General features: G+C 36.3%; 1 protein-coding gene across 2 annotated transcripts; it reads right to left on the bottom strand.

Moving 5' to 3' along the window:
* Window positions 1–8,310: 8,310 nt before the first annotated feature.
* On the bottom strand, window positions 8,311–12,265 carry LOC133732953 (ankyrin repeat-containing protein ITN1-like). 2 transcript variants are annotated; one of them, XM_062160560.1, is made up of 6 exons: window positions 11,654–12,265; window positions 11,243–11,462; window positions 10,199–10,666; window positions 9,850–10,002; window positions 9,317–9,756; window positions 8,311–9,092 (listed from the first exon to the last, which is right to left on the bottom strand). In XM_062160560.1, the coding sequence occupies exons 2-6, from the start codon at window positions 11,448–11,450 to the stop codon at window positions 8,478–8,480; spliced, it is 1,884 nt and encodes a 627-aa protein (XP_062016544.1). In that variant the 5' UTR covers window positions 11,451–11,462; window positions 11,654–12,265; the 3' UTR covers window positions 8,311–8,477. The 2 variants fall into 2 exon arrangements, with proteins under 2 accessions (XP_062016544.1, XP_062016543.1); XM_062160559.1 differs by having other exon boundaries at window positions 9,317–9,765; window positions 11,654–12,069.
* Between the last annotated feature and the right edge of the window lie 4,928 nt (window positions 12,266–17,193).

Raw genomic sequence — 17,193 nt, 5'->3', positions numbered from 1 at the left:
CTCCTCAACGGAATTTTTCGACACCAACAAGTGGCGCCGTCTGTGGGAAGCACTTTTCCCTAAAAAGTGATGGCGGGAGCTGCACCATTAGAAATCTCATTTCTGTCACTAAGGACTGGGAGTGATGGACTACAAGCCCCGAAGTGATAAAAGTCTGGGTAAGAAATTTCATTTCCGTCACTAAGGACTGGGAGTGATGGAATATAAGCCCCAAAGAGACAAAGAGTCCGGGTAACGTTGTCTAGTGTTCTTTCCTTTAGTAATCATTTTTTTTATTTTCGCTTCTTTTTGCATTCAAAGTATATTTGTGGTTAGTGTTGTTGAAATGTATGTGTAAGGCTGGTGGCCAGAGTAAATACCCAAGGCCGGTGGCCAAGGAGAATAAAATGTTGTTGATCAGATTCAAAGGGAAATGGGGGCAATTCCATATCTCATGCTGAAAATGAATCTTCGCCTTGAGGAAAGAATCGAGGCGGCCAGGGCCCGAGGAAAGATTCATGGCGGCCAAGGCCCGAGGAAAGATTCGGGGCGGCCAGGACGGTCAGGGCTCGAGGAAAGAATCGGGACGGCCAGGGCTCGAGGAAATAATAGAGGCAAGATTCGAAACAGCCAGAGAATGGAAATTTCCTCTTAGGACGAGTGTCCAAAGAGAAAATTTGGGGGCATTTTGGGAGTGGTCAAATTCTGCTGGGCCCGCAATTAAAGCGATTAACTCCGTAGTTAGTATGACGTTAAATTTCAGTCATGAATGCGGCGATTATTACGACAATAACTACGCACAATGATTATGATTATAAGTGCGCAATGAATGACTATCATAAATACGCAATGAATGACGGTCGTAAGTACGCAATGATTAACTGTTATTAGTGCAGCAATAATTGTCATCATAAAATGTGTAAATAAATACAGCCATAAAAGCCGGAATAATGACGGCTTGCTCCCTAAGTAAGTCATCGCCTATAAATAAGCTGCTCGACATCAAGGTAATGCATCGAATTCCAATTCACTCTACTCCACTACTAAGAAACGTACTGACTTAGGCATCGGAGAGTTTTCTACAGGTACCCCCCCTCCTCCTCGAGCCGACGGTCAAACTTCGAGTCAACGCTCGAGGGAAGCTTCTCGATTGTTCCCGGGCAGCTCCCGCTCCAGTCCGCATTCATTGGTGAGTCAAACTCCTCAACGAAATTTTTCGACACCAACACAGGGATTACTATGATTTTGAATTGTGTGTTTTTTGGTGATCTCCTGAACTATTTTTCAATGCAGGGATTACTGGTTTCATTTAGTTTAATTTGTGAGTGCAATTGTTGTTGAGACTCGTAGTGAGTTGAGAAATGTTTTATCATGTCATTGTGGTGATAAATGCTTCCTGTCGAGAGGAAAAAAGAGTGATTTCTTGGATTTGTTGTTCAGATTACAAATGATTTGATTTGTCAAGTTGGTGACTTGTGTTTTCCTTAAAAAGAAAAGGATTTGGATTTTGGGAATAATCATGGTGTTGAATTGTTTTTCGTGAGTCAAAAAGGTGATTTTGTGGTTGTTTAAACTCACACGAGCTTGTAAAAGCTTATCGGGTTTGTTGTTTCAACTCGATGCACTATTCCATGGTGTAGGGGTTATTGTGCAGGTCAGTGTAACCATTGTTGAAGCCCTTTGTTGCTGTTGTAGCTTGGACGTAGAAGTGTACTTATGGTTTTAGTCTTCTACTGTGTAGTGATTGTGGTGGGTGTGTTTACTTATTGAATTGTTGTTCAATTTAATTTGTAAACTCTTTATAATGTAATATGCATGTGCCTCTAAAGAATGAGTCTATATTGACATTTGGGGTTCAAGGCATCTTGCGTACTTGTTTTAAAAAGAAAAAAAATTACAAGTATTTAGTGTTGATGTCTGAACCATCACATCTAGTGTATTTGTGTTTGTTAATATTGTGCTTGAAAATCGGGATGTGACAGTTGATGTCGTCTCTTACAGCTGCGGAGACATGATGGTGGTGTTGTCCCAACGCCAATGGTGGGGCAAGGATTTTGGAGACGCGGTGGTACGGTGGGTAAACCTTCTTCTTTGGGCCGAGAGGGATGGACACTGTGTCCTTGCTTTCTTGGTCTTTTGGGCCTGGATACAGTTTGTGGGCCCTATCTGGGATGGAGGTTGGGTATGGGCTCATTTCTTGGGCCTTGCCCTACATTTTTTTTTCTTTGAAGTTGTTATTTATTTTTGTTGTTTAGTTTGGTCGTGCATTTTGCGAGTAATAAGTCCTTACACTTATTGTGTAGAGCTAGTCGGGCTTTGTGTCTGTGTGTGCACTCAAAGTGCCTTGTCTGCTCTAGATCGGCGGCAAGTTCCTTACTTTGTCAAATGATCGCTACAGCCTAGTGGTAGGGTGAAGCTAAGTGTCGTCGGATTTGTTCTCCGACGACAACATAGTAGGAAAGCTAGGTTATTGGTAATTAAGCTACATTGTAATCGAGTTACTTATTGAGTTATCTTTCCGTTATGTCACTGCTATATCAAAGCAAATAGAATAGTCAGTAGAGTTCTCTTTGCTAGTTGGTGCCTCGCTGAATATAATTATTTGGTGGAGACTCCCGCTATCATTTCAGGATAGTCTCTAGACGCTTATTGTAATCACGGGTTTAGGCTCAATGTCCTTCCCCCTTGTATTCGATAGTTTCATTAATCAAGGCTTAAGGGGAGCCGCAACAGCCCTTTATTCAAAAAATAAAATGAAGACAAATTAATGCAAACAAAAATAATCATCTTGTATATGTACAAAATTGCGACAAATAAAATCGTGATCCAAAATGAATGGAAGCGTTGGTTTTTTATTAATTAATTAATTAATTACTATAGATATATATATATATATATATATATATATATATATATATATATATATATATATATATGATTAAATACTTGTTACTCCTCAAACTTTTCCTTGAAAAACAGTTTAGACCCTCGCCTTTTAAATTAAATTGGATAGTTCTTATTCTCTCTAATTCTCACACAACAGGTCCAAAATGACTATCATACCCCTCACTTCCTCTTTTTTATTTTTTTTTATTTTTCTCTTTTTATTTTTTCTGCTTCTCTCTCTCTCTCCCTCCCCCCCCCCCCCCCCCCCCAAACCTAAAAACAAAATCCCTAAAACCCTCTCAACTCTCTCTCTTTCTTCTTCTTTGAAACCTTCATTTTCTTCAATAGAACACATTATATTTGAAGCAGATATTGGCGGATTAGAAGCAAGCATTGGTGGAGGTGGATTGGAAGACGGGTCGGGTGGAGGTGGGCTTGGATTGGAGATCACTGTCGGTGGAGGTCGGCTGAAATATGGAGTTACCAATGGACGTGGGTTGGAAAGGGGTTGAGATTGGAGACGGTGGAGGTGGGCCGGAGAAGGGTTGAGATCAGAGATGGAGAGGGGTTTAGATCAGGGCCTGAGAGGGGTTGAGAACGCATCTCCATCTCTGCCTCCCCCAAACACAATTTTGAATGTTCTTGACAATCATCGTGCTAAAATCGCCGCCACTCTCTTCCTCGTTGTCGAACTAATTGAGCGAGGCTCGAGGTCGCCGAAGTCCTTGAGGAGGAGTTTGAGGACCGGAGGGAGGAATAGTTATCGTGGTCCCGTTCGTCCTGAGCACTGGTCTTGTAAATGAATGTGGCATATGGATCGGGTTCTTGGTCTGCCTAGCTTTTGGGATTATCGTGCCGCTATTTTTTCTAGTCTCGATTAGTTGAATTCAAAATTGGACTTGTCATCACCGCGGCCGACTACGGTGGAGTAGAGGTCGGGTTTCGGTGAGATTTTTTGGCGAGTGTGCCGGTCGAATCCTTTTTAGAGAGAGAGAGAGAGACAGAGGCAAAAAAAAAAATTAAAAAAAGAGGGAAGAATTTAAAAAAAAAAAAAAAGGAGAAAAATAAAATAAAAAGAGGAAGTGAGGGGTATAATAATTATTTTGGACCTGTTGTGTGAGAATTAAGGAGAATAAGGACTAAACTGTTTTCTGGAGCAAAGTATAGGAAGTAACAATTATTTAATCCATATATATATAGTTATGAACAATATTAAAATTGAACTTTTTTCACCAATGAGCTATGTATTCTATTGGATTTTTTAAATTACTTATTTATATAATTGAAAATCCAACATGTATAACCCAAACTTTGATGAACACATCAAGATTGGACCAAACTGATTTATTTTAGAAAATTATTGATACACTCACAAATAAAACCCCATAATTTATCATTTAGTATATCTGTCACGCCCCTGATTTTTAACACAAATAAAAATCGATATATAACCCCATAATTATACATACATGATCGTTCAGTCATCAATACAAAATATATGGAAACATCTTCCCTTTAAACCAAGTACATATTGATGCCCTGAACCCACAATTCCAATATCGACCCGCTCCATAGAGTCATATATTACATAAGCTTACGAATTAAATTGCCATCACAAAATAAAACGTAAATGCTCCTCAGAGTTTACTACAAGCGGAAGTCATAACAACGGTAAAATCACAAAATTGGCTTCCTACCGCAATGCTGCCAGCATGTCACCTCAGCTTCAGCCACGATTACCATGACCTGCAGGATTAACCCCTACACCATTTCATTGAATAGTGCACCGGGTTGCCACACAACAAACCCGGTAAGCTTATGAAAACTCGTATGAGTAAACTCAAAACCACAAAGCAAAACACATTTCTTAAGTCACCACAACCTAAACAACGATAAGCACACATCTCACACCTACAGCCATCAATTCCATATCGTGCTTACGTAAGTCAACTGGTGACTAAAGCCTCATGCTCATATCCTTAATCCTAGCATCCAATTACACAAATTTCAGTCAAACAAGACTTCCTCAAGCAATGTTTGACGCCATCCTAACGCCCTATGGCGAATTCCAGAATCACACTCATTCCCTCCCCACTGGAAGCTTTTGTCATCAACATGACATCAAAGGTGAAAAGCAATGAATCACCTTCCTATCCTCACCACAGAGTACTATTCGTCACCACTATGGCCCTTAAGATAAATCAAACCATCAATCAATGAAATCAAGAAGGAAACAAGGCAATCACAATTCAAGCAGCAAACAAAACAATTCATAGTAACCCCTGCATATAATTTAGTTCAGGAGGTCACACTAAGTCAAGCAATTCAAATCAAAGTAGTCATCGTAACCCCACACTCTGACGTTCGTTAATCCCTACCATCACAGCAGTCTTCTCAATTATCGTTAACTTAATAACAATTCAGCTCCGCTACCAAGCAGTCATCACACTGATCATCGCACAGATTCCACCGGTCATCACGCAAATATTCATCATCCTACTGATCATCACACAGATTCCGCCAGTCATCACAAAGATAGCCATTATCCTACTGATTATCACACAGATTCCGCGGGTCATCACAAAGATAGTCATTATCCAGCTGGTCATCACACAGATTTCGCCGGTCAGCACACAGATAGCAATCATCACGAAGATTCATCACACTGATATCAACACTTCATTACACAAATATTCCTACACAAGCTTTACATGGCAATCATCACACAAATTCATTTAATAGATATTAACGATTCATTACGCAAATATTCCTACACAAGCTTCACATGGCGATCATCACAAAGATTCATCACACTGATATCAACAATTCATTACACAAATATTCCTACACAAGCTTCACATGGAAATCATCACAAAGATTCATCACATTGATATCAACAATTCATTACACAAATATTCCTACACAAGCTTCACATGACAATCATCACAAAGATTCATCACACTGATATCAACAATTCATTACACAAATATTCCTACACAAGCTTCACATGGCAATCATCACAAAGATTCATCACACTGATTTCAACGATTCATTACACAAATATTCCTACACAAGCTTTACAGGGAAATCATCACCAAGATTCAATACTTAATTTCACTATATCCAACGATACTGAACTCAGTACGTCATATGCTGCCCATATCACAACAATTGCACCAATACATATATATTTCACGTGTATATATATATATATATATATATATACGCAGTCATTCACTCAGGAATGTCACTAATACCAACTATAGTCATAGTTAACCTAATAACTCCAAGACAATAGGGTAATCTTGCTCATAACGAATATCGATCATGCTCATAACAAATATCGTGAGATTTACTCACCTTGAAACTCCCGTTGCGTCTTCAATATAGATCAAAGCAGCCAATCCACAACGTAACCGTCCAAAAATACTTCGTCAAGTACCTAATCACATACGGTTCAACTTAGTAACAATTCACAAACGATTTAAGTCTGAAACCTCTGCTTTAAACTAAAATCCCCAGAGTGGAGCCAATCGAGGCAAAACCACATCCGAGACCTCCCAAAGTCTCCGGAATACTTTCACGATCGATATGTCCAAACCACAAGTCGATCGGAAGCTCGAATCCTCACGGATCGAATAAATCAACCGGTATGAAACCGTAAAAATCATAACAAATCCATTCGAACTCCAAAATTTGCATATTATATATCGAAACGCTCGTATCAACGAGTAGAACATATGTAATACCAAAAATAGTTCCCTACATGGCCGAAAAGCCACCAGAACGCCGCCACAGGCTGTGGCGCACCGCCACCTGCCAAAACTCAATATTTCACAAAACTCCCAACATCAAAGCCGTTCATCTAAGCATGCTTGTTAATTTTCATAACTAGCTCGAAGTCAGAAAACAAGCATAAAGGATCGAAAACTACCTCACAAGTCGTGGATTACTGTTCAATCCGAGTTGAACCAAGTTTTACGGTGAATCGATCCAAACAACCACCAAGGATCGATCAAGGAGGTTGCTGCGAGCTCCCCAAGCTCGATTTGAAGCCTCGCTGACGTAGGAGATCGGCGAACCGATCGGGTCAGATTCCTCCAAAAGTCGCCGCCTTGCTACACCTCCTCCGCCGTGAATCGTCGTTAGAGACTGCCACAGAGACAACCGCACAAGGGAGGCGAATCTATCTGTGCAGATTTCAAGGCCGGAGATCGCTGGAGAATGGAGTTCCAACCGGGTCGGAATACCGGGTTCGGGTCGGGTCAGTCGAAAAACCCAGATACCGAAGGTATCAGTCGAGAGAGAAAAGAGAGAGAAGAGTTGGTTTCCGGAAAACGAAAGTGGAAAATGAAAATATTTTCTGATTTTCTCTATTTATACCAAAATGGAAACTTCTTCCAATGGCCATAACTTTCTCATACGAACTCCGATTGACGCGTTCCACATGTCCACGAACTCGTATAGACGCGCTCTACAACTTTCGTGAAGGAAGTTTTCAAAGAATCCCAACGTATAAAAAGTCAACCTTTGCACCCCCCTAAAACCATACTTTTCAAATAATTAATTCGTCCGAAACACTTCCGCTCGGTCCACGAACCACGAAACCGTCCTATAACCACAATTTAGATTCCGGAAAATCCTCGAAAAATAATAACGAATTTCCGGGGTACTACAATATCAGCATTCAAATGACATATTTTTTATGTCAAGCTTAGTATTGTGTTAAAGCTAGCTCAGCTTATTTCTTTTACAGGTTGGGATGGTAATAATGTAAGCAAATTATATTGCTTATAGAACAATACATTGCTTAGGACTTATGTTATGTACATATATATACATATATGTGAGTTCATCTGAGTTTAGATTAAAATATATGCAGATGACTTGTATCATTTGGGACAAGCTTATCTGTTATTTCAAAATTCAAATAAACTTGCAGTTAGACGAGCAGTTAAGGCTGATAGGCAGTTAAGGTATTGCAGCAGTTTCTTTATGGATGAAACTGATTTGCAAGGTTGCTATATATATGTCATATTGGCCCCTTCTAATGCACGTGTGGTTCTTGTTTTAGTCCCATATACTAAGAGAACATAAGGGTGAAATCAGGAGAAGGCTATCATGGACAGTGGGAGTGCATCGAGTAAGTTTCTGCATTAATGTCCTTGTGTTCTTGTTTTCTGCAGATTTAGGATTGATACAACATCTTCAATCCCAATCAAAATATACATGTTCTGTTGAAATATATAGTAATTAGATTAACATGATTTGATCTAGTATTGGTTTCAGTTTATGTGATTTAGATTGCGTAAGTGTGTGTGTGTGTGTGTGTAATATATATATGTTCTAATAAATAAAGCCACTGATTTTTGAAGTGTTGTAAACATCACAAGATGTACAACTATTACAACATGATAAGGGATATTTTGCAATAATCATGAAGAGTAAAACTAACACCACGTTCATCCTTTTGCATGTCCCTTAAATGTTCAGCATAGATGATCAATTTGTAATTACAACTTCATTCTAGTTGAAATAAATAACTTCATTATTGTAGCTAGGGACCAAAGGCTTAACTATGTAGAATATGTAGAGCATTTAAGCTCGATTATCTAGTATATCATACGTTTCCATGGCTGAAATAAAAGACTTGAACAAAATGTGGAGGAGGACATATCAGACACAAGAGGGAATTGTAGAAATGCATATAAAGCAACAGGCACAATTGCAAAGAAAAATGTAAGATCTGGAACCCATCTTGATCCATATTGACAAGACAAATAAAAGGCAGTGCTGAAAGCAATCATCATAGATGCTATTGAGATGAAGAGGCAAGTGAGTCCTACCATCAACTTCAAGGGCAAGGACTTGAGGAAATCATTTTCTGCATACCGAGAGGTAAGGATGAACAAGAACATCAGCATTGCAGTTGAAGAGGAAAAGAGTGCCACTCCGTCGGCTACGGTAAAGTATAAAAAAGCTTTCTCTTTCAAAAAGTTTGGCTTTCCAGTATGATCATCTGCGCCACCTGGTATACAAAATGCAGCTGCAAACACAACAGTTGCAATAATAGTCGCAACAAGCAAGCATGAAGTTGCAGTGTCCTTCATCCATTTTTCTCCTTGACGCATTAACGTCTTATGCTCTTCAGTGAATAATTCTTGAGGTGTTTTTCCTTTCTTGTTTTCCATCTCTATATATTGAGGTTGCACAATCTTCTTTATTTCCTGCCGTTTCAATGATATATAATTAAAAACAGCAGAAAAACATTTAAGCAAGTAAAGCAATTAATTAAGATGGTTATAAAATTATGAAATAGATTCATTGAAATTTTCTTGTGCATGCATATATGGCACACGTGCAATTTCCTCTGAGTAACCAGATATAATTATTTGGTTAGACCATGCATAAAAAATAAAAGGTAAATTAGGGTTATGAGGAGAAGAAGTACCTCAAACCATACTAACTCTCGCTGCATTTGAAGAGCTACGCCCGACACCAAATTCAGTTGGTTTTGAGGTGCTGCTTTTGCAACCATATGCACTATATTATTACCCTGATCATCCTCATAAGTCACTATGACATCCTTGATTGAGCCTATCTCATGCACTAGATTGAAGATACTTGCATGACGATGCAAAACTGCAACATGGATTATAGTTCGATTTTTTTCATCAGTTTCCCATACTAACTCAGGATAAGAGCTCAGAAGCGCTGCCAGGAACTCATAATTCCCTAATTCTGTTGCATCAAATATTAAATTAGAGGGATATTTGATCAACCTCATCACGTCATCATGCTCATCTTTCAAAATTTCTTCCCAAAGGCGTTGGACTAGGTGAAGTGCTTTATCAGCTTGATTTAAATTTCTTTTTAATGCAAACTTAAAACCTGCGAGGACTTGAGACAAAAATAATTTGAAGAACGTAAGCACCAGGTTAATAATGATAAGAATAAACATTAATTTTCAAAGAATTCACTCACATGAATTCATGAGTCTACCCCACATTCCTGGACTTTGACTTCCAAATACTGAAGGCCTTCGAGCCAAGATATGCAGGGCGGTTTTATTTTTCGGCCGATCAGTACGTGCCTTGGCTAATGCTCTATCAGTATCTAGCAACTGTAAAGCTAAATCTGCATAATTTACACAGAGAACTCAAGAATGCAAACGTATCCCAGTACACACATCTATTCATTCATTCATTATTTTTGATTTGGAAACATAATGTTCATCAAATGCATGTACAACTTCTTTACAATCAGTTTCTCCAGACTCTTGGTTATATAAAAAATAAGAAAAACAAAAGTATGAGTTCTTTGATATACCTACCATATAAACCATTGTTGATGCACGAAAAAAACAAGTTCTCCAGGTCAGTCTTCTCCATCATCTTTTTACTTTTAGGGTACAGGTACCATGCCATTTCTGACTGTCCTAACATAGCAGCCATATAGGGTGGTGCCATTTTCTGACCTCCTCGAATTGTCAGCAAGGAATCATTATGTTTTATCAAAATTTGGACAATGTCTACTGATCCTGCCGCTGCAGCAATACATAACGCAGTGTTTCCATTTATGTCTTGGAGTGCCAAGTGTTCTTTGTCCATGATTTCAACCAGTTTCTCCACAAAGTGAACATGTCTTGCTCCTGCTGCAATATGAAGAACAGTGTCCCACCCTCTTGATATGCTAGCACTCAAAAGTGTTCGATCTTTTTTCAAGATTTGTTCAGCAGCTTCCCAATCACCTTTTAGTGCATACTTATAGAGAGGCACGCATTTCATAAGGTATAGATCTCCTGTGTAGTGTTTATAAAGGAGGTTAAGGTACTTATATAGAAAATATAATTGATATATATGTTGGATATAGAGTGGTCGAGATATGTTCCATTATGTTAACTTAGCAAGTTATATGAATCTCAAACAGTCCATGTAGTTCACCTCTAGATACAACTACATGGATCTACCACTTCATATTGTATTGATATTTGCTTCACCAATTATGTCAGCATGAATGATGTGAACATAGTTAGTAAAAAACGGGACGTGTATAGTATGCGAAAAATACGTACATGTATTATTCGAACATTTTATCAAATAATTCGTTGAAAAGTTCGGCAAAATATTTTTAAATAATTAAAAATATTCATTTATATTCATTTTTGTTCAATAATATGTGTAAAATAAGGAAAAAAAACGTAAAAATCGTGTATAGTACTTGTATAATACTTTTGGCTTCAAAAGTATGGGAAATTTAACGAGTCCCTTTTAAAAATATGAAGTACAGAAGTATTTTTGAATAAAATTTAAGTACTTCTTTTATTCGCGTATAATACGAAAAATTACTAACTAGGGATGTGAATGATGGTACATACTATTTTTGTGTTCCAGTAGATGAAGTGAAGGTGTCTTAGATTTAGGTAGATCTGCCAAAATGTCGATGGTGGTGAAATTTGAAGATTGGTTTTCTAGCCCACCAGTTCCTGGATCACCCTTTGCGGTGGCTAATTGAATCCCAGGAGGTGGTACATGTTGTGCTTGTGGGATAGACATGGTTCCAGATTGAACAAATTGTGTAAACATACTGGCGTGCTCCTGCAAACAAATTAGTTCTTAGGTAATATCCTTTCCTTTCCCCTACTCACAAGGTAGAATTCTCAGTATTGAAAATTTGAAACTAATTTGGATAAGAAGCAGCTTGCCTACGATCAAAACAAATCACAGAGAGAGAGAGAGAGAGAGAGAGAGAGAGAGAGAGAGCAGCTATGGATGTGAAGGTTGCTTACAGATCGATATGAAACGGTGGTAAAGCAGCAAGTATCACTCTCCAAGCCTCAAGCAAAGCTCACTTATGATTAGTCAGTGGAAATCTGAAGCGCATATATACAAGGGACTGAAATTAGTCATGGATCAACGTATAGACTACTTCATCAAAAAAAAAAACAAAAAAAAAAACGTATTGACTACTGCAGGAAATTTAGAGTAAATTATATGGAGGAGCTCGCTATCCTAGACTCAGAAGACCAATCTCCTCATAGATAGATTATAGGCTATAAGCTCGCTAGTTTGTAAACTAGTTCATAGTGGGAAAACTTTAAGGCTAGTTCATAGTTTCGCGGAATCATGGTATCAGGAAAGGAAAGTCTTCCTTTCCGGCCTGTGTTCCACCCCCCCCCTCAGGATCCACTTTCCCTCCCAATTTCCTGCAATTATTACAAAATTATATGACTAAATTGTCCCTACTCAAAATCATTATTTGCTAATTTAACTAACTGTACTTGTCGTTTGTATGATTTGTGCACTATCCTATGCAAAACTGAAGCAGCTAAGCTTTCTTTCAATTCAATATAGGGCATTGGATATTGACAAAAAATATATATAGAGAGAGCATTGGACATCTATAATGACACACGGGTGTTCTTGTTATTGAGATAAAGAAGTGTTCTGGTTTAAGACAATTAAATGGTCATATAGCTATGAACAAATACTTGTAGAGTTGTGCAATATTCGAACACGGTAAAATAGCTAATGTATAGCTACTTCTGGTTTAAGACAATTAAATGGTCATATAGCTAATGTATGTTCTGCTATTTGTCATATAAACGTCATTAGTTAACGTGGGAATTTAATTTAGAAGATTTGTTCAAATAGCTTGTAGTTTATTTTCATATATGATTATTTTCTCGTTGAATTTTATTCTTTTAGTTATATTTCTCAGTTTTACTACCTCAGTACGGAATCATGTTTATGCTCTGGTTCTTTTTTATTTAGTCTGACCCTGAAATCATGAATCCCTGATAATATCATGTGTTAAGATGGTGATAAAAAAAAAAAGTAAATTTATGAATTTTAATTTCAATTTTGATAGTGTTTTAAGTTTTCACATTAGTATGAGGGTATTATTGAAAAATTGATAGGATTTTGTTTCTTTTCCTTATAAGAACCAAACACTGCAATGAAAACTAAAAGGTGTATTCTGACTACATTTCTAGTCTTTCCAAATACTGAAAAGAAAAATTGATGGAAATTGCAATTTCTCATGTATAAAAAACGTAGAATTGATTTTCTTTCCTTTTCTTTCCGTGAACACAAGATGATGAGCGGAGAGATAAACTAAAAAGAGGAGCAATTACTGAACTTACTTTTAAGTGAAATAATGAAACCCCACCTACCCCATGGAAAAAATTTCTCAATGGCTGGACTTCCTGTGTAAAGGACAAGCGATGTTTTAGTCAGGTGGAGGGACCCGCCACTAGAAAACAAAGGACAAGTGATGTTTTAGTCACCGGCCAAGCAGAAAGAGCAACACGGTTTTATTATTGAAGTCCATGGTCCACCACTAATTTCTAAATGAAATTGGCAGGAAACTTTCTTCCTCAATCAATTTGTGGGTTCTTAGAGCATCTCCAACGGTATCAATTAATTTTTAATTAAATTTAGCTAAAGTTGTGAAATATAGATATTGATTTAACAATGTTCCTCCAGCAATAGTTGCTATTTGTAAATAATATATTATATTTTATCGAATCATAAACTGATATATGGACAAAAGAATAGAGAGTAATATAACTTTTGTTTTAACTATGCAGAATTCTCTATCTAAATATAGCTAGTCATTTTAGCTAAAGTTAGATTTAACTAAGCTATAGCTAGTCTATTGGAGTTGAATTTTGCTTCAAAAATACTTATATACAACTAAAAATTGAATTTAGCTAATATGTCGGAGATGCCCTTACCTCACGCTAAAGTTAAATTTAACTTAGCTATAGCTAGTCTGTTGGAGTTGAATTTTGCTTCAAAAATACTTATATACAACTAAAAATCGAATTTAGCTAATCTGTCGGAGATGCCCTTACCTCACGTAAAATAAATAGAAAAAGCTAATTACGCTTCTTTTTTTTTTTTTTTTTTTTTGAAAATGGCTAATTACATTTTAGTATTATGTGGTTTGCTTTATACAATATATCACTTTCTCTTCTTTTAATTTTGACGATCCACTAAAATTACGGAATATTTTCAAAAAAAAAAAAAATCTAAAATTTAACTAATTTCACATATTATTAATAACGTGGCAGAGTGTAAAGAGATATCCAATATATAACATAATTCAATAAATATGTAAGATTTTTCATGCGAATTGCACTTGATTAAACATCCGAGACAGAAAGAGTTATAAGTGATTAGAGAGAGAGAGATTCCATACTCAAAAAGTTTAACTATATGAATTTTTGAAACGTAATCATGTATGAGAGAGAGATTCCATACTCAAAAAGTTTAACTATCTGAAATTTTGAAACGTAATCATGTATACAATGGGTCAGGATCAATGGACACATTGTTTGACACAATTTTTTACACTTATTTGGAGCCCTTAGATATAAAAGCATTTAATGTTCATTATTAATTCTCGCAAATGAAATGGCATTTGAGTTTCTCCCCACAAAAATATAACATAAAATTAGATTAAACTTTCTTTTTATAAAAAAATTAAAATAAGAACTAAAAAGAACACAATCAAAATCTAAACAAGAACTCCATCTTCTAAACTAGAACTCTTTCATTCATTTTGTGTCAAATATGGGAGAAAGTTGATATTTTTACTACTGTAATTAATTGTCTGTTCTTTAATTGGGGGTGATTTGGTTCCAGTAATTTCTTAAGGGTTGGGGATGATTTTATATAATTGATGAAGCTTCTATTATCTGTTTCTTTTTGTGTGTTTATTGTATTCCTATTCCACGAAGTTTGAATCTTTGAGGAAGGTTCTTGTTCGGTGCGTGATTGATCGAGTTTGTTATGTTTAATAATGGAAATTTTGATGTTATGTGGTGATTTGTATCCCTTACAAGGGCTCAAAGCTTTCAACTACTCTTGGTGGCATGGTCTGATATTGTCTCTAGCTAGGCACCCTTTGAAATTAGTTTAGGCACAGTACATCTGTGAATATCAACCCAAAATTTTCATGGGGACTGAATTGGAAGTGTTTGTTGGCTGAGCAAATCAAAGATGCGATGGGATGAGATTTGATTGATGCTTACTTTGTAGATAATATGAACTGTGATTCTATATAAACTGAAAATTTTCTTCTATTGCTATATATAAGATTCGAGAAAGGTGCCATCAACACAAAATGAATGAAAGTGTTCGATCTGGTTTAGAAGATGAAGTTCTTATTTATATTTTGATCGTGTTCTTCTCTCATATTAGTTTTTATTTTAATTTTTTTATAGAAAGAAAGTTCAATCTAAATTATGTTTCTTTTTGTGGGGAAAAACTAAAATGCCATGTCATTTGTCAGAATTGATCAAGATCATTAAACGCTTTTATATCTAAAGGTTCTAAATAAGTGTAAAAAATTGTGTCAAATAATATATCCATTGATCCTGACCCGCATACAATAATCTCTGGATGAGAAACTATATATATTCTATACATGGAGAGATAATCTCGTTTCATTGAAGACTTTCTTATACCAAGAACACACCTTCCTTCTAACTAACGATTTTCTCCATGTAGACCACCAGAAGATTCAGAAGATTAATTAGTAGCATATTGCAATAGGTTGATTTCGAAGTCCAAACAATACAAAAAATTACTCCGAGCGTGGGGCTGAGCCTCCCAGATAGGCTGGGTTCCAAACCCCTTTCAAAAAAAAAAAAAAAATTAGTCTGAGGAGGAACTGTATTCTGATCTTCAATAATTAATTAGTTATAATTTTGTAACGATATAAATGCCTGAAAGATGGATGAAGTTGCAGTAATACTAATTCTAGCTTCCAGGTTCTTTCTTTACAGTACAAGTGACCATAATGGAGTTTGGAACAACATTAACCAAACCACTCTAGTATACTCCACTCTTAATCTTTTATTAGGAACAATGCAGTAGCTTTATTTTAGCTACCCAATTAGGGTAGTTATAATTGGGTTTCAATCGAAAATTGATTTTTTTAATGTAGTAGCTAGGTAGTTTAGATGTAGTTCGATTTTTTCTTTTCTCTATTTATAATGAAAGCGAACCAATATATTTTCCTCAAATCTAAAGCAGAATAGTAAATTAAGGTCTACGAATGGAAGGTCAAGATTGGTAGATCTAGCAACCTTGTGAGCTACAGAGTTTGATCCGAACAAGGAATACAGCCGAGAAATATAGCTAGAGTAACCCTCTAAGCTACTTGACCATAAACGAATATCATCGATGACCCTACTCGGAGGAGAGCTCTAGTACTAGCAACATGCACATGTACATATATATCACGCATAGAATTCGCTAGCTAGCTAATATATTAGAGCATCTTTAGCAGACTCCTTATTTTGGTTCTTTAGCTATTTTAGAGAGTATGTTTAGTTTTTTATCTATTTTAGCAGCTGCACCAGACTCCTAAGTGACTTTCTATTATAACTTTTAGCTATCTCGCTCCTAAATATAGAGAGCGAGATGAGGCTCTCTATAATTTAAAACATTCCTTTTGAGTTAATTTATGTAATTTATAAATACATTTAAATTATTTAATATTCTATAAAAATAATATAAATTCAAAATTAGCTAAAATAGAGAGCATTGGTACAAACATATTTCTAAAGTGGCTGGCCAAAATGACTTTTTAGCTACTTTAGCTAAAATTTGACTCAAAAATAGCTAGCATTGCTAAAAATGCTCTTAGTGGATGTACTAGTCAATACTTTCATTTTATTTTATTTCTTTATGTCAACATTACATATAAGTTAAATATTGATTACGTTTAATAAGGGGATACATATAAAATTATAAAGAAACAATTATCCTCTATAATATGATGTTTCTGGATAAATAATTAGTGGGAGACTTGTGAGTCAAAGTCTTCTTTCTTTTTGATACTCATCTTCTTTCCTCGATCTTGATCCAGAATATCTTGTGTGGAAATTTTTGTGTGGGGCATTCAATCTTTAGGTTTGGTTGGTGAAGTATGAAAAATATAAAATACGAATCTAGGGTTAATTATTGATGGTCCTATACGTATGTCCCTTTCTAGATTTTCATTACTCTATTTTTGGCTTTTACCAAGTCCGTCTTCGTCTTCATGCCTGTTTTTCTTTTGTTAATTAACATTTTAAATCTCAACATTATTTTCATATGAAAATATAATTAGGACACATACGAATAGTTGTTTATCTTTTAAATCTCAATACAATGTCCAAAAAACTCTATAATTAATTGCGAGTGCTCTTGCCAAATGAAATCTTAGCTGCCTTTAATCTAGAAACGGAAGCCGTGGAGCTTGCGGTAGTAAAAATAAGGTTTAGAATCCCAGGAGCCAGGACGCACAAGCTGAAGGAGGGTGTTCATTTTC

Source organism: Rosa rugosa, chromosome 2 (genome assembly GCF_958449725.1).
Source record: "Rosa rugosa chromosome 2, drRosRugo1.1, whole genome shotgun sequence".
Taxonomy (NCBI): Eukaryota; Viridiplantae; Streptophyta; class Magnoliopsida; order Rosales; family Rosaceae; genus Rosa; species Rosa rugosa.
This window is presented reverse-complemented; position numbering and strand designations above follow the sequence as displayed.

What these genes read in the sequence shown, in the direction of transcription:
- LOC133732953 (XM_062160559.1), bottom strand. Translation starts at nt 11,450, where the DNA reads ATGTTTACACAATTTGTTCAATCTGGAACCATGTCTATCCCACAAGCA. An exon ending in TCTACTGGAACACAAAAATA is followed by an intron (nt 10,667 to 11,242) that starts GTATGTACCATC and finishes AACACTACACAG; the next exon opens with GAGATCTATACCTTATGAAA. An exon ending in GAGAGTTAGTATGGTTTGAG is followed by an intron (nt 9,093 to 9,316) that starts GTACTTCTTCTC and finishes TTGAAACGGCAG; the next exon opens with GAAATAAAGAAGATTGTGCA.